General features: G+C 39.8%; 2 protein-coding genes across 3 annotated transcripts; both read right to left on the bottom strand.

The window, feature by feature from the left end:
• Positions 7,656-10,361, bottom strand: LOC8078023. The gene is made up of 5 exons (XM_021448298.1): positions 9,561-10,361; positions 8,450-8,849; positions 8,253-8,319; positions 8,101-8,140; positions 7,656-7,965 (listed from the first exon to the last, which is right to left on the bottom strand). Exons 1-4 carry the CDS (start codon positions 10,177-10,179, stop codon positions 8,105-8,107), a joined length of 1,122 nt encoding a protein of 373 aa, XP_021303973.1. The 5' UTR covers positions 10,180-10,361; the 3' UTR covers positions 7,656-7,965; positions 8,101-8,104.
• On the bottom strand, positions 11,077-17,308 carry LOC8078024 (developmentally-regulated G-protein 2). 2 transcript variants are annotated; one of them, XM_021448297.1, is made up of 12 exons: positions 17,091-17,308; positions 16,752-16,881; positions 16,123-16,190; positions 15,822-15,898; positions 14,895-15,075; positions 14,709-14,765; positions 13,553-13,627; positions 12,469-12,588; positions 12,227-12,397; positions 11,912-12,025; positions 11,652-11,822; positions 11,077-11,525 (listed from the first exon to the last, which is right to left on the bottom strand). In XM_021448297.1, exons 2-12 carry the CDS (start codon positions 16,819-16,821, stop codon positions 11,430-11,432), a joined length of 1,200 nt encoding a protein of 399 aa, XP_021303972.1. In that variant the 5' UTR covers positions 16,822-16,881; positions 17,091-17,308; the 3' UTR covers positions 11,077-11,429. The 2 variants fall into 2 exon arrangements, with proteins under 2 accessions (XP_021303972.1, XP_002468671.1); XM_002468626.2 differs by having other exon boundaries at positions 16,752-16,888; positions 17,091-17,307.

An 18,485-nucleotide genomic window follows, 5' to 3' on the forward strand; every position in this document is an offset into this window, starting at 1 on the left:
GTAGCAATGATGAAAGAGTTTTCCATAGATGAAGAAATTAAAAATGTTTTTTTGGCAAAAAAATAGAATGTTTTTTCTTTGTTGGTTTTGCTCCTTGCTCAAAGGAGAGAGAGGCCATTGCGCTAAGATAAGCTGGAGAGAGAGAGAGGCCATTGCGCTAAGATAAGCTGAGGATATTTTGGCTCTATTGTGTTCCCCTACTTTTCAGCCTGAATTATTTTGCAAAATGAACAAGATTCTTCGTCACATTAAATCTTGCGGTATATGTATAGAACACTAAATATAGATAAAAATAATAATTAATTGCACAGTTCGTCTGTAATTTGCGAGACAAATCTTTTGATTCTAGTTAGTCCATGACTGGACAAAAATTATCAAATACAAACGAAAGTGTTATAGTAGCATTTTGCAAAAAAAAAAATACCAACAAAATAAGGCCTAAATAATATTTTTCCTCTCACACGCCAATCTAATTCAGGCCTTGTTTAGTTTGTGTTTGCAAAATAAACACTATAGTATTTTTGTTTTTATTTGACAAATATTATCCAATCATGTACTAACTAGGCTCAAAAGATTCGTCTCGTAAATTACAGGCAAACTGTGTAATTAGTTATTTTTTATCTATATCTAATGATTCATACATGTTTTGCAAAATTTAATGTGACGAGAAATCTTGAAAAATTATATAACATTTTTGGAAAGTACATAAAACCTCGAAAAAAACACATAAACGTAAAACCTAGTACTACACTATAGGTAAGGCTGGATAACGAGGTAATGTTGGATAACGAGCCTACTTGGCTCGACTCGTTCAGGCTCGTTAGGATAACGAGCAAATTTGGTTCGGTTTGTTATTTTAACGAGCCAAAAAGACAGCTCAGCTCAACTCGTTGAAATCTTGAGTTGGCTTGTTGAGCTCGTAAGTTAGGTATAAAAAGTACATAAAATATAATATTTGTATTTATTTAAAACTTAAAAATAGTAATGATACAATAATAATATATCCAATAGTCTTAAGTCCAACAAAATATTTATATGAGCTAACATATCAACCATTGTAAAACATGAAGTTATACAAAATTAATATAAATTATGATGATTTTTTCTCTAGTATTATAGCACATTTGGCTCGTGAGCGACTCACGAGCTGACTCAAGTTGACTTGTTATAGCTAACAAGCTAAAATCTTAGCTCGACTTGGCTCGTTATATGATAACGAGCCGAGTCGAGCTGAGCCGAGCCGGCCATAAAGCGAGCGAGTTAACGAGCTTCGAGTTTGTTGTCCGACCTTAACTATAGGGGACATTAAGGCCCTCTTTGGTTCCTGTTGATTTTTTTATCACTGATCACATCGAATACTTAGATACATGCACAGAGTATTAGATATATATACTACTATTTATAAAACTAAAATATGGCTAGAGGATAATTTGCAAGACGATTTTTTTAGTCTAATTAATCTATAATTGATTGTCAAATAAAACGAAAATGCTACTATACCTATTAAAGTTTATCATCTAAAACCAAACACCCCTTAATTTTAGAAGCTTCGGACCTGCAGCCTTAACGAAAGAGCACGCAGTATATGATCCCGAATTGAGTTATGTTTTGAATAAGTTGGAGAACAAATTGATATTCACTACAGACTTGTTGTAGTATCTTTTTTATCGAAGCTATAATAGTTAAGTTATACAATAGTCTTATCTTATTTATCCATATAAACTTTTTAATATTACTTTTTACCTATGGTCTTGTTTAGTTGGTGAAAATTTTTGAGTTTGGCTATTTTAGCACTTTCATTTGTATTTGACAATTATTGTTCAATCATGGATTAACTAGGCTCAAAAGATTAATCTCATAATTATAGTCAAATTGTGCAATTAATTATTTTTTATTTATATTTAATGTTTCATGTATACGTCCGAAGATTTAATGTGACAGAAAAACTTAAATAATTTTGGAAAACTTTTAGGAACTAAATATGTCCTATGTCCTACTTTTCATCTCCTAGTCCTCTTCACACTCACTTGATGTCTAGACCCACCACTGCTCATGTCCAAGTCTATATTTTGCTTGCATAAAAGTCAAGCTCTGATCTCTCTTTTTTTTTCCTCCACTTGGTTGAAAGACTATTAGTATACCTTCTCTCATACATCATATAGAATAAATACAAACATGTTCATATCAACCAGATTACAACAGAAAGACATGGAATCAAATAATTAGGACAACAAAAGTAATTCTTCTCGAGATTTATGAAAATGCAGTCATTTCGACGTGGATCTGGTGTGAATTTCCACCAATTCTACATTTAAGACTATTTGGAACAAAGAAAAAACATAGGAATTTTCAAATATTATAATCCTAATTAAAGAAAAGTTTAATTACGCCCCTTTTATACAAATGATTGAGCTCTATCTATAAGATTCCTTTGGGTTACTGAGGGATGTACGGAACCGTAGAAATTTTGGAGGAAAACTAGCATGAGACAAAAAGTTTCTTTTGCGTCCACCTCATAGAATTACTATATTTTCCCCGTGCTGTGTCCAAACGTGATAAGATTTTTCTGCATTTTGAATTCTATAATATGCAACTTTAATTTTGCATTTTTCCTAAAGTTCCAAAGGGGGGAAAGAGATACTAATAACAAGGAGAGATATCTATCAAGGAGAGGTACAAAGCATGAGACTAAAATTTATGAGGTGGGAACTAAACACCCCCTAACTATATTCACGGTAAGCAACAAATCTTATACTTTTATAAAGAAAAACTTCATTACATATTTCTCTCAACATATAAGCTAGCCAAGTAAACAATCCAATATCACACACACAATTAAAATCCACTAACTGATGTAATTGTAATGTCTACATCAGCAAATCATATATTTCTCTGAACATGCAAGTTATTCGAGAATCTATTTATATTTCTTCTTCATACCTACGACAATGTGTGAGAAAAAACCCGCAAAGCCAACAAGTAGGTAGCCAGAGAACAATTCTCATGCTTGTCGATCCAGCAGCGGGGACGCACGCACGCACGCACGCATGGGTATGTGCGATCAGCAATTTCAGCTATTGTTTTTTTTTAAAAAAAATATATCCTTGAGGCTAGAAGAAGCGATCGATTTCTTAATTAGTCGCCTTGTGAAATAAATAAATAAATAAATAAGGTGGGTGGTTACTGGTTATGTTGATCCATGCATGAGCGGCGGATGCGTGAAATAGTATTTTATCCGGACGCATGCACGCGAGAAAAGAAAAGAAGCAACATAGGAGGCGGCAGCATGCACGCGCGCACATGGCTGCCCCGGCCCCCATTGCGCGCCCTGCTGCACTGAAGCTTCGTTCTCTTCTTGCTTATCAGTCCACCACCGGCCCCCTCGCATTGTCCCATACCTTTGTTGGTACGTAGTTAGCTCCAAGGATTCATGAATTCATCAAACCTTCCAGGTTTAGTATGGACAATGGAATGGAATAGAAATACTCTTAGCTAGTACGATGAACACGCATGGGATGTTGTAAATAAATAAATAAATTAAATAAGCAGTGAGTATGTGATAGTTAACACTAGCAGTGGTTAACACCAGGTAATACTAAAGAATGTTCGTTATGTATATCCTAGTTATTAACACCATGCAGGATATTACTCCTAGCTACCATTATGTATTTGAAGTTATGCATTTTAGGCAAATTGCAAACCCCCAAATGAAAATGGCAAGGCTAAAAATCGGGTGATCTCCAACCGTTATGCAAAATGCCAAGTCCATCATCTTTTTTTTCCTGGAAATTTTGTTTCGCGGCACTCCTTCCCGCGCGGCCAATCGATCCCACGCCAAACAGCCCGCCGTCGTCCCCCGTTCACCAATTCCCGCCCCTTGGCTCTAGTACCGATCTCCATCAGGTCCTGTTCCCCATCAGTTTCCGATCGCCGCCATCAGTTCGTCGTCAAGGCGTCGTAGATTCGTCCTATCGCGCGCTGCGTCGTCCTATTGTGCGCTGCTTCGTCCAAACGCGCGCGCGAAGCTGGCGAAGGAGGACGCGCGATGCTTCTCCTATCGCACGAAGTGGTGGCGGCGCGAAGGGAAACCGCGCGAAGGGAAGAAAAAAGTCCGCGAGGTGGAACTGAGAATCCCGTGATCTCTATTTGTATAGCCGGACTCCTTTGGCATATATGCCAAGTTTCCCCCTCCAAATGCATAGCTATGTAAAATGCAAAGTCCAAATGCATAACGATTGGAGGGTTTTTTTTGGAGTTTTATGCATTTTGGTAAATGCCAAGTCCATTTGCATAATGGTTGGAGTTGCTCTAAGGTTAATGAACTCGTGTTATTAGCTTGCGGCGCGGTACGGTGGTTTAGTGTCTGCCGAATTAAAGCGACAGGATATGTATATCAACAGTAACAGTAACAGCTAGCGCGGGGGCCGCCGCGTGTTTACAGTATTATCATGCGCGCGTCGGTGCGTGCACTGTGCTTTGGTTCGAGGCTTCCCTTTTGGAATTGAGAACTTAGGCCTCGTTTAGATTCAATTTTTTTTTTAATTGTAACATTGTAGTATTTTTATTTTTATTTGACAAACATTGTCTAATTATGGAGTAACTAGGCTTAAAAGATTTGTCTCGTGATTTACAAGCAAATTGTGCAATTAGTTTTTATTTTTATCTATATTTAATGTTCCATACATGTGCCGCAAGATTCGATGTGACGGAGAATCTTGAAAAGTTTTTGGTTTTGGGGTGAACTAAACAAGGCCTTAATAACTAGTAATAATAATACTGTAACACAGCAAAGCACGACATACATTCCTCCTCTACTCTGCCAGCTGATGATGGGTGATGACAGATACAGTATGATCGATCATCAGTGAATACTATCCTCCTACACTACACAAGCATACATGCATGTTGCCTATGCCCGGCCCCTCCATCTTGGACCCCATCCCTTCTCTTGGATTATAGGCTACAGCAATCCAGAAATGTACTAACATGAGCATTTGAGTGTTGCAATAATAATAGTTTAGGAGAGAAGGGCCTTGTTCAGCTCCAAAATATTTTGTAAAATCGACACTGTAGCTCTTTCGTTTGTATTTGACAAATATTATCTAATCATGGACTAACTAGGCTCAAAAGATTCGTCTCGTCAATTTCGACCAAACTGTGCAACTATTTTTTATTTTTATCTATATTTAATACTTCATACATGTGTCTAAAGATTTGATGTGACGGAGAATCTAAAAAATTTTGCAAAATTTTCTGAACTAAACAAGGCCAAGATCGGAGTGGAGTGCTGCAATAATAAAGACTGTCTAGGGACAGACTCGACGACGGAGAGGCTGCCTGCCTTTGATTGCTGCGCACGGCTCGGCAGCAAACCGATGGAGCAACGTGGACGCGGGCCAGGCCAGGCCGGCGGCCCCCCTCCCACTCCCACTCCCACCGGAGGGGAGTACCCGCGCGCGCGGTGGTGGCGCACGCGATTCCCGCACGTTTCGGAGGCGTGGGAGCCAAGCCTGCTCCTGCTCGTGCTCGTGCTCGTGCTCGCCCACTCACTAGCTACTAGGACCAATGCCCCATCCCATCCCATCCTCAATGCGACGTAGCCTAGGTAATGGACCTGCATCATATGCACCGGCAAGACAAGAAAACCAAAAATCCAAAGCATGGATAGTGCAGTTATACAAGTACGTACTTCGTAGTTAGGACTTGTTTAGATACAAGTCTGACAAGAATTGCCTGGCCAGACCGGATGTCGTTTTCTAAAACCGGGGGTTTGATATTTTGCCCCTTTAGATACTGTAGTATTTTTCGTTCTATTTAAAAATTATTGTCTAATTATAGATTAATTAGATTTAAAAAATTTGTCTCTCAAATTACTTTCTAGCAAGGTTTTTAGTTTCGTCACATCGAATATTTGGATCTGGATTGGCCACTACAAAGCAAATGTAACTGACCACAACAAAGCAAATGTACGTATATCCTGGATTGGCCCTAGTATACATCGCCGTGACGCAGTCCTTTCCGCGCGTGAAATATCTATAGGCAGTCCGCCGGATATAGCTACGACCATGTTAAGGCTGTGTTTAGTTCTGGAAAAAATTTCGTGACACTATAGTATTTTCGTTTGTTTATGATAATTATTGTCTAATCATAGACTAATTAGACTCAAAAGATTCGTCTCGTAATACGATTAATTTCGTGACTATGTAATTAATTATTTTTTATATATATTTAATATTTCATGTGCGTTGATGTGACGATAAATCTTAATTTTTTTTAAAATAAACAACCCTAGATAACGCATTTTATACATAGCGTAGCATTGGGGCGATCGACCAACGTAAACTAGCTAACGACCAGAGTAAACCGACCACAATATAATTAAACTAGTTAACCTTATCGTCGGATGCATGTGTGTTATGCTAGCCGTATGATGACTCCAAAGCAAGTGCATATATTACTATTATTGTACCATAAGAGCCGTAATGTGCATGCATTGGATATATGGTATTTTGGCCACACACGTCTAGTAGCTAATCAATCGAGGCGGCATTCTGAAAACACAGCTAGCTTTTTTAGGCCTCATTTAGTTCCCAAAATTTTTTAAATTCTTCATTACATCAAATCTTACGACAACATTTAATATAAATAAATAAAATAATTAATTACATAGTTTATCTGTAATTTATAAGATAAATCTTTTAAGACTAGTTAGTTTATGATTAAACAATAATTATCAAATACCAACAATAGTACAGTAGTCAAACACCCTAACCCAAAATTTTCTGAGAAAATTGCATTTTTAGCAGCCCAAACAATGGGCTTCGCAAAACTAGGATCCGAAACATTGTTTTTGTAAAAATAGCAGCTAAAACAATTACCTTTTGTTTTCTATACCATTTTTTATTTTTTTTCCTTTTTTTCTTTTTTTTTCAACTAAACAAGGTCTAAACAAGACCCAGTGAGACGGAAATAGAGGCGGCTGCCTTTTTTTTTTGTTGAGATGGAAGATAATTTTGACGTGTGGTGATTTCCTTGAGGTGGATCCCACAACTGATACCCGTGGACCCTGGTCTGTTATCTAAATGCTTTTTTTCTTTTGACAAAATCTAAACATGGCCATTTGTAGACCATTAGAAACCACAACAGTAGTTAGATGTCTTCTTGTTTTGTCATATACCAGATATGTATATTTTCTTTATCAAGATACTCCCTTCATTCCAAATTATAAGACATTCTAGGAATCTTGGAGAGTCAAAATATTTAAAGTTTGACCAAAATTATAGAGAAAATTATAAAAAATTATGACATTAAATATATATACTATAAAAATTTAATTAATAAAAAATCTAATGATACTTAGTTGGTATAATAAATATTATTAGTTTATCATATAAATTTTAATCAAACTTGAGATGCTTTGACTGTCCAAGATTCTTAAAATGTATCTATTTGATCGATAGGCGTTTTGTTAGGCTTTGCTGAAGATAGATCATTGTTTTCCATTAACATTTGGAGCTACAATCATGAAGAAGCAAAGGGATATTTCTCCCATCGTGATAATGTAATGTAAAGCGATACAAAATCACCAAAAGTCCACAACAACGCATGCGAGGTATCGTTAGTTTCTTTAGATGTAGAATCCTACACAAAATTACTTCATGAATCTTCCTCTGTTCCAGAGGCCATAATATGCGAGTAAAGCTAGTACAATGCAAGCATGCAATGAGGGCAACGTACATAATAAAAATATATACTAGCGTTCATAATACATCATCCGGCAAACCAACCACTCGGTAAGCATTTTGTCACAAAAGTTTAGCCGATACTAGCGAAACTGGAGCTCGATAGAGTCTACTGGGCTAACTTAGTGACGTCGCTAAATACATCACGACTACAGTGGTAACATGCTAGCTACTTCACCCTAGTACCATCCATTAGAAGGTGCTCTGGAGCGTGAAGTTAGTCCTGTCCGAAGGGACACGGGTGAGGGATTATAAATAACCTACAACTGCCTACAAGTCAAAATCCTCCTAAATCACCTCCAATCCTCCGCAATCCCCATGGTTTGGGAGCAAAACGAACAGGAACATACAACCTTACCTTATCAAGTCATATTCCTCCACTTATCCTTCAAGTCCACCTACAGTACATACAATCAGTCACTACCTTGATTTGCAACCACAGCAACTTCACAGGCTAAAAAAAACACACACACACACACAGCAACTTCACCGTAATAACCAAATGCTCACCGTTGTTCTGCCGATAAAAATGTCAAGATTGTGATTTAAAATATCCCTCCAATTGCCTATACCATACCTACACATGAAACAAGCACAATATTATGATGAGGAACATACAGCAACAGCAATTTAAACACCAGTGTTTTAGAACAAGAAAGATGAGATGTCAAACAATAATATCTGAATATCAAGACAAAATAACATACTGCTGAACACCATTTCTTAGTGTTTCTTCTTCTAACAAGCTCCAACACTTCCTTGCCCTTCTATGCTTACTTATGTTCTCTTGCGGTGGCAAAGGAGAAGGTGGCATTCTCCTTGGGCTAGGCAAGTGCGGTTTACTCGGGCCTGCAGCGTCACAAGTTGTTGGCTGACCTATTTCTCCTTCAGCATTGAAGCTAACTCCTTTATCCATCCTTGCAGCCAATACCTCATCTGCGACTGCCTTCACAGCTGGAAGCGGATCCTCCACAACATTGTGGAGGTCAGCACAGCTTGTTTTGAGCGCGTCAATCGCCTTCTCAACAGCTGGTGTTGAAATTGGATTTGCGTTGGAGGCAGGTTCTTCAAGTTTGGCAAGAATCACACGTGTATTTTCTTCCCCAGCTGCAAGTTTCATTTCATATAATCAATTATAGGCTACGAAGTCCATGAACTTGTGAACACCAGAGCCATATCAAATTAGAAAAATAAAACATCTAGCAGCTAACAATGCACATAAAGATCAAGAGCTGGCCCAAAGAGATACAAACCAAACGGCTCTACATGGAGTGCATAGAGAAACATTGATGCAGACAAACAAAAAGATACTAAAATAACTGGTGTGAGTGGTATAAAGCCATTAAAATATGGTAGTGGCACCATCAAAAGTATTCACAAGATTATAAAATCGTGTAGTTTGTGATCTATGATAAACAAGAAACTAGAAGCAGCAAAATTAGCAAAGACGGAGTACACTCCAATTACAAAGTCTGTTTGGGATAGCTTCAACTCATGGTTGTTTCAGAGAGAACACTATAAGGCAAACAGATTTATAGACCAAGATAAATATGACCTCTAGATTCCAACTCAATGTTCCCATTTTTTATTATATTACAAAAAGAGCTACAGAAAAGCTCCACTGCACACTAGTTCCTTGAATTGCACTTGCACCGCAGATAAAGCAATCTAATCAAATCACAATGCTGCTGCAAAATACAATGTGTGACAGATTACATTGCTTGTATATAAAATTGAGTTGCATCTGCGTTTATTTTACATTCTACACAGTTATTTTACCACAATGCCACTCACCAAAAAAAAAAAAAAAAAACTTACCCAAGATGCGGAGCTTGGCACGGGTGGCCTCATCCGCGGCACGCCATGTCTCGACGGCCCCATCCCCGACGATCCGCTCAGCCGCCATGACGAGCTTCGACGGCCCAATCGCAGCCCATTCGACGGCGAGGAGGTCCCTGACCCGCTCCTCCGCGGCGGCCCTGTTGCCCCACAGGCCCCTGAGGATGGTCTGGGAGGAGTAGTTCCCGACGGCGGCCTCGAACTGGTCCGCTGTGGCGATGACAACATCGGAGGCGAGCGCGGTGGAACCTCCCTCATCGACCGCGCGGTCGTTGGGGCGCGGGAAGAGCTCCCTGACGGTGGCATCGAAGTCGGGTGCGGAGACGACGAGGAATGCCGCGACGGCGATGTGGGCGGCTGCAATGTGGGAGGCGGAGGCGGGGAGCGAGGCCAGGAGGTGGAGGGTTTCGAGAGCGGATTCGGAGACTGGGTCTGCGGCGAGGTTGCGGAGGAGGACCGCGCGGCAGAGGCGCCGGGTCCGGTGGGAGGGAGAGAGAGAGGGAAGCGCGGCGAGGAGCGCTTCGGCGACTGAGGCGGAGAACGAGGGGTCGCCCAGGACGTGGTCTAGGATGAGGGTCGCTTCCGCCGCCGTCACCATTGTGGGGCGCTTCGCTTCGTGCAGCCGGGAATTCGGGACTCAGCTTAGGGTTTTGGCGTCTTTCTCGGTTGCGGAAAGGAGAGGGATGGCGAGAGGTACGTATGCAATGCAAGCAAGGGCGGACATGGGCCTAAGGCCCCTTGGGCCCAGTCCGTAGTTGTAGGCCCATAAGTGAGGCTAGGAAGGCAAGGCCCCCCCAAGTCCGGGCCCGATCTCTCCCTGCCCTGTCCATGCCGCCTCTTGCAGTTCGGCTGTTCTGGTATGAATGAATACCAGCAGAGCAGATTGATGAATGTATGCTCCAAAACATGTTGTGGACTCAAAGTACTTGTGTCCTGCTGCCACGAAAAGTGGTTGCATACCACTTGAGAACAGGCCGGTCACCTCTCTTCCCCGGTCCTCCAAAGACAATAAGGGCATATTTGGTTGCTCGCATGTAGTTAGCTTGGTCCGTATCCATAGACATTACCACCGCTGATAGTGATAGCCTCACGTCCTGTGCCCACGTCAAACGCTCACGCTCCATCGCAGCTGCATGCCAGGAATTACGTAAGCTGATGAACCCTGAATTCTATGACTTGTACTACTTACTACTACTCTTCTGAGTGGTAATTTTGAAGTTAATGAATGAATTTAACTACTTTGTTCCGTTCCATGAAAGGACAAGAATAAAAAGGCAATAACGAATTACTCCTCCTAGCTAGTCCTAGCACAACACACATAATAAACTTTTGTTCATCACTTCTTCCCGTTTCTGCGCATTACTGGTTTGGTTTCCAAGTGCGATCCAAGAAACATGCATGAAACGGGCTCACATGTCCTGTTGTTTCCCATAAACTGGGCCTGCAGTCCAACAAATTGGCACAAAACGAGTCTCTCAAGCAATTGCTAGAAATGTTCCCACAAACTGCCATTATCTCATCTATGCAGGACCGGTGATGGTAAGCAAATGTTTCCCACAACTGCAATCATCTATGCACAACTCGTGAGTTTGGCAAGTATTTGTATTTGGCATATGTAGCAGGTAACACACAGTGATAAAAGCCAGCCCGCATCATCTGATCTGAGCAAGATACAGCACCGAAGGTTACTATGCGAGTACTCCAAACATGGCCAAGATTCTGTTCTGATACAAAACAAGGCTGCAAAAAATAGCACGCTGCGGCTCAGATAGTTCCGGATTATGTGATCTCAATCGAGGTTGTCTATCTGATTTGGAGAAGCTAGTCGCAACGCGCTCAGGGAATCAGTTATGTCTTGAGGGGAGCTTTCTTCACCCTATCAGATATCCGATCAGGTGCGTTCGTGTGCGACTTGAACCGGCCTCGCCCACCCTCTTCCTTTTCCTGAAAGTTTCAGTTAACATGTTTTAGCACCTTCGCAGCTATTTGGCACAATTGTTAAAGTAATAGTAACATAATCTCTGTATTTATATATTGCTTCGAGATGTGTTGACAAGGGCAGATCATAACCTTCTTCTTTACTATCTGGACGACATCCTCGTCTTGGAGACCATGGCTGAGGCCACAATGCTGCGGATAGTGTCTCGCACTGGTTCCCCATACAAGCACATACTTCACATCCTTGAGCAAACTTCTATGGATATGATTGCAGAAGTCCTCAACTGTACAACCACCTCTGTCCTGATGGCACAAGAAGCGGGCGTCAGCCAGCCTGTTTCCCCTGTTCCTTGAAACAGCAAAAGCAACCAGGGGAAGGGAAGAGAACGTACAGTAGAAAGAACAACTGGATCTGTGAAATCAGGCTGCTGACCCTGTGGCTTTGTATACACCCTCACTAGGCCCATCTCATCCCACATTCTCGCCAGTAGCCTATCCAAGTTCAGCTGCAAAGAACAAATAGTTTCAGTCACAATAAAAAAAATATATAGAGATAGAAAACAGAATCAACAGTAGAAACCTAAATGTTACAGTTCACCGCCATTTAAAGATGCCAATATAGCAATATAACTTTCGAGGATGACAAACAAATCAAGGATAGATCATTACAAAATTCGATAGATATGCAGGTGACGGATGAAACATGCCTTCAAATTGCAGCTGATAACTAGAGAATTTGGTTGCCGAGCAAGCTTATCTACGTCATCGATACCAACAACATCAATCTTGTTATATACGTAAACACACTTGATGTACTTTCGATTTCCTTCGATGACATCGATGAGATCATCCACAGTAGCATCTTCACGGAATAACACCTACAATAAACAAAATAGTTGAGTCGACAGCGAAGACATGCACATGCATACCCAAAAGCATGTATACGCACCTCAGCATTATGAATTTTGTACTCATGCAGAATCTGATAGCAGAGCTTCTCATCAATATGAGTCAAAGGCACAGTGGTATTGAAAGAAATCCCACCAGTCTTCTTCCTTTTGAAGTATATCTATTTGTACAAAAGGGTGACAAGGAGGAACATAGAAGGTATAAGTGCACACCCCATAAGTCAGAAGCAACAGAGTATAGTTGGTGACACAGAACTACATAAGTACACAAGTTCATTGGTCAAGTTACATAATTATTAGGTTAGCACTTGCCAATAAGGATAACAATTCGAAATTCATGTAGTATAGGGTAAAAATGTTCAGTGAGAAGAAAAAAATGGTTTGGAGCTTGCTAAACTGCCCATGGAAGTCGAACATTAACTTCCACCCTCCATACCATGATATCCATGTCCAACATACACATAATATAGTACCCAAAATGTTGCATCTTGTCATAGATATGACAACTTCAACAGGCAACAAATTTGAATAGTGTTTTGTGTAGATACAAGACTCATTTTATGCCATTGACATTGTGCACTTGCATGATTACACCATATGGGACTGAAGCCTACCTCTACGGCTATAACTCCCTTTCACCTCTTGATGTTACTACATGCAGAATTAATGCATGTTCCTGCTGAGTAAGGACTATGGAGTAGGAGTCTAGGTCTGTGAATCCATTAGCTGAACGAACTTTTGACTGCTTTACAATAATTAAGAATACAATACTAGCACAGAAAAATACAATTAGTTGCAATTATGGTCTGGACGATTTATGCACCTAGTCAGACAGTCAGACCTCCATGGATCGATAGGTTGAGAAGCAGGGGGCACCCTGCACTAGAGGTGCCACAGGAAGTGGCATTCATTGGTTGGTGACTTCAGGCTCTGAGTCATGATTCAGACACTGCCTTTCACTGTAGGCCTGACATACGTACATGATATATGTACTAGAATCGTGCCCGGCATGTTCAGAATGTTCCATTCTTCGAACCACATTTAAGTGTTCTATAAGTATACTTGTGTCAATTTCTACATTAATTTATATTTGTCACACTTTCAACTATGCATGCATATACATACCTGGGGAGGCCTTTTGTTAAGACGGAGTCCAACAGCTTCCAGTTCTCTAGTTAATATTTGGCGATGTCCTTCACTCTGAAATGAAATTTAGAACAGTGATGTAATAAACAAATGGAAATGAGGTAAGGCTTAAAACATGTGTAATAACATATAAAGAATGGGAAGTTTGTCTGCAGTTCATCTTCTTATACACATAAGAAACACCATCACATCACACCTGACGCGCAAACCATCTACCCTTCACCTACACCATCCACTATGATTATGCAAGAACTTTCAAGCAACTATATTCCTTTCAAAAGGTTCCACAAAAAATATTTAAGAACAGATTTTCAAGTAATCATATTGCTTATAAAAGGTGGTGCCTAGATGTATCTGCAGGAACTTAACAAAGTTCAGCAGATATAAGTAATACCTTTAGTGATGTAGATTTGAGGCTCGACGACTTACTGATAACACTACAGGCTTTTAGTTAAAACTAAAAAGCTGAAATTAGCTATTGTAGAACAAATGAAACAACTAACATGCAATTCGAAATAAGGGTAATAAAGAGATTTCCTCATCTGCCAGCACCAAGGCGTAGCATTTCATCCGATCTGCTATATTTTTTATCTTTCATCCATAAGCCGCACCTTTATTTTTCAGTGCCACTTCTTGCCACCATACCCTTGTCCAGCCAAGTAGTACCAAACCACCACGGATTTTCCTACTGTTTCTACCTTTGTTGCAATCACTCTCCTAATTGTCTATACTTCTAGTGATTTTTCTTATTAAGTTTTCGTTCCATTTAATGTATTTTTTGTAACTGTCCGTTTTGTTGCATGCAACTCTGATATGACAATTTTGTGACGTAATACATATTTGCAAAGGAAGCTGGTCAAGAAACTTGATTGAAAAAGTAGTTATCTAAGAACTTCAATAATCAAATTATTCTGGTAAGGAAAATGTGGCGTTTATGCTCTTGTCAGGAATTAGATTAAATTACGAGGACCAAAATACTCTGTCTATGAGAGGCAAACAATACCCATAAACTTGACATCTGACCCTTCCCTCTCACCTAACATAAATTTAATGTGCTTTAAAAACTTAGCTGTTCTAAGGATAGAATAAAGATAACAACAGAAGTGAAGAAAAGGTTCTTCAATCAAATATTAACCTTTGAGGCATCCAGAACCATCAGCACAAGATCTGATGACTTTGCAACAGCAATAACCTGAAAAACATCACCAGCATATTAGTAAAAAATAATTCACCAAATGGTGTTTTAAAAAAAAATCACCAATTGGTATGCGGATAAAAAAATCACCATACATAGAAACAATTAAGTATTAGAAGCATTTACCTGCCTACCACGCCCCTTGCCTTCAGAGGCTCCTTCAATGATACCAGGAAGATCAAGAAGTTGGATTTTGGTGTCGTTGTAATGAATAATTCCAGGAATACAAGTAAGTGTTGTGAACTCATATGATGCAGCTTCAGAATGTGTCCCAGTCAACATCGTTAAAAGAGTTGACTTTCCAACACTGCAAGAAATATTCTCACAAGTCACAACACTTGAGACATATTGTACTCCCTCTGAGCCGACATCACCAAGGCCACCAATATGACCCATTCACTAGGAATATGAATATCTATGACAATATACTATTTTAAATAGAAGAGTTATCTAGTACAATGAATCTAGTTATGTCAATCTTATGCTGTAAATCCAAATACAAGTCCCTTGGAACAACAACACAGTCCGCAGCCTCCAATATGACCCTTGAACTAGGCATATAAATATCTATGACAATATACTATTTTAAATACAATAGTTACCTAGTATAAAAGTTATCTTTTACAATGGATCTAGCAATGTCAATCTTATGCTGTAAATCTATATGATTTCGAAGATATTGTTAATCAAAGTTAAAAGATTTGACCACCATATCCTAAACAAACCTATATTTCAGATCTGAGGTAGTAGTTATTATAATCTAATTGGTTGACAACACTGAACATTTTATGTCTCGCATTACCAATAAGAAATAAAAAGCTACTTAGTAATCAAATATTTCGATATATACAAGGCAGTAGCTATGAGTGTTAATTTACCAGACATACATGAGTCAAAAATAAAAGGCAACAGATGACATATGTTGAACATATAAGATTGTTTACTTGATTATAACAGACTCCAAGAATGACAAATCCACTCGTACAAACTGAAACTGCAAGCTTTGAAACACTTGACTTTCAGGTAAAGTTGTAGGCTCAAGTGGGAGGAGACCTGGGAAATCCAATAAGTGCAACGCGACCATGCCCAAACTTTGTGACTTCAAAACCATCTCCACCTCCACTGGAACCCTGAATGACCACAATGAAATGTCAGGTGAGATGAAGCAAATGCAAGTACCACGCTGAGGCTGTTAATTGGCCTTTTTAGACTATGTTGTTACTTACAAAACTAAAGGAATGAAGCCAACAAAATACTAGCTTCACTTCATGGTCTAATTTGCAACCCAAATTACCACGGACACAACAAAATTCAAAATTCTGAATTTCTGACATGGTTTCACATCCATTGGTACCTTTGGAGGCTCTAATAGTTGTGTCCTCAACTTTGCTAGTTTTGCCTTCAGTTGTCCAAGATGATATTCTGAATGACAGACAATAGAAAAATATTATCAGATACAACATGCTGCAAAATTAGGGGGGGAATGTAGCAACCAAAAGGTACTCATAGGTCAAGTACAGGAATTTATGATGAGTTTCCTCTTTTTTTATATAAAAAAAAGCAATTGTTTGATTAAGATCCATGGCTTTGTCAGGGCAGAGAATGCCACACCTGTTTGCATATAGAGGATAGTATCTGACTGGTTGTTCATCAAAACTTAACTGATTTGAGTAAAATATTCATACTACAAAAGAAAAGGGATGCTGTTTAATTCACTAGTTCAAATTATGTCTACATCTTACAATTGGTTATGGATCACTAGCAGGTGGTCAAATGAAATGATACAGTTTGTGGCCATAACATCAATGGCACTAAACAGGAAAACGGTCAGGTATTCTAGATACAAGACCTGCTGAAAGCCAATTCATGATTAGGTATGTGCTCCTCTGAAAACATCGCAGCACAGTTTCATTCGAAAGGAAACATGAGATGATGAACATGAATTGCATAGCAGTAAGAAACAGGCAGTGAAGACAGCAAAACCTGTTGCTTTATTTTTCTGAGTCCGAGCCATCTCGGCCTCAATCTCCTTGATTCTCTCAAGGATACCCATCTTCTATCTCGTCCTGTATGCAGCTTGCTCTGGGGTTACACTAATCGCAAGCGATACGCACTGTACCCTGACAAGTAACCAAATATCAGAATCCGGTAAAGCCTATGACTACACCATGCAAGGCAACATGTATAAGCATCCTACTCAAAACTGCACTCCTAACTTAGTTTGACTCATAGGCACCGGCGGAGCCAAGGCCCGGCCACCCTGGGCAGCTGGCCGGGCTCCCACGGTACAGCAGAGGCGGGAGGGGAGAGAGAGGTGCGTACGCAGGGTCGCCGGCCGGTGCGCGGAGGACGGAGGCGAGGACGCGAGGCGGGAGGGGGAGGAGGCCGCCGCCGAACCTGGGACTGCCCCTCGTCGCTGGACGCCGCCGAGGGGGAGCCGCCGACGCGCGGAAGAGACCGAGCCTAGCGCGAGTGGGGGAAGGAGCAGAAGATCTGCGCTGAGGGACCGAGCCTGAGCGGCGCTGCGAGAAAGATGGAGGGTCGGCGCTGCGCTGCGCTGCAAGGAGCCGGCGCTGCGTGGGTTTAATGGGCCACTAAATGAAAGCCCATATAACTTTTTCTCTCTTTTCTTTTTTCATTTCTTTTTTAGCAACTTCTGTTTTTTTCTTTCTAACATCTTTTGACAAATTAACATCTATATAATTAATATCTATATATTTAGAATAATATATTTTAGGGATCATACTAGTGTCTCCAGGTCCCAGTCACATAACATTGTGACATAATAATATCTTTTGCATTTTTTTTCTTGTTTCTTTCTTTCTTCATTTTTTAGTTTTTTGACAGTGCCAACAACTAGCGGGGCTCTAGTGAGTTTCATGAAGTTGATTCTAAAATTGACACATAAAACGAAACAAAATCTAGCTTGAATTCATCTTTTGGAAACTATTTGGATAGTTCATGTTTCAAGTGTCTATGCAAGTAGTGACGTTAGTGGTGATAAGGTTATGTCCTTCAACTTCTTATGGGCGTGAGAACAAATGGTCCTGCACGTGTGCTCCTCGGATCAATCACATGAAAAATTGACAAACTTCAAAGTCTGATCTTAATGACCTTTGCTTTTATTAAAAAACTTATGAAGTGCTCTATATGAGTATTAAAACATCGCTCTGAAAATAGCACACCAGAAGATCCCTTCATCGGATCATCCATCAGATTCTCTAACGGATCATATTGTCCTCAGCATATTGACGTCAGAGTAATTTGGTTTTTCTCTCCTAGCTCTAAGGCCTGTTTTTTATTATCTCGTACTCTCCCTGTTCTAAATTACAAGTCTTTTTTATGATTATTCTAAATTATAATTTGTTTTGACTTTATAATATATAAATTTTGCTATATACATATTATTATATATAAACACATAGGAAAATGGAGGTGAATGAATGCGACACAATGTATCCAAAACTAAAATATCTTACTTTTACATTTGCATGTGCGTGATGACCAAACATCATACTGCATTTAAGACGGCTTAGATTATTGCATAAGCTATTGCAGCCAACCAATCACACGCACACAAAATTGTTAGAGTATATCTCATATGGAGCTATTTCATGTTTCACTATTTGTACAACTTAGACTACCTGCAATGTGCCTTGTTGCCGATACTGAGAAAGGCGAGAGAGTAATGGGACATCAGGTAGAAATATTATAGCC

This window comes from Sorghum bicolor, chromosome 1 (genome assembly GCF_000003195.3).
Source record: "Sorghum bicolor cultivar BTx623 chromosome 1, Sorghum_bicolor_NCBIv3, whole genome shotgun sequence".
Lineage (NCBI taxonomy): Eukaryota > Viridiplantae > Streptophyta > Magnoliopsida > Poales > Poaceae > Sorghum > Sorghum bicolor.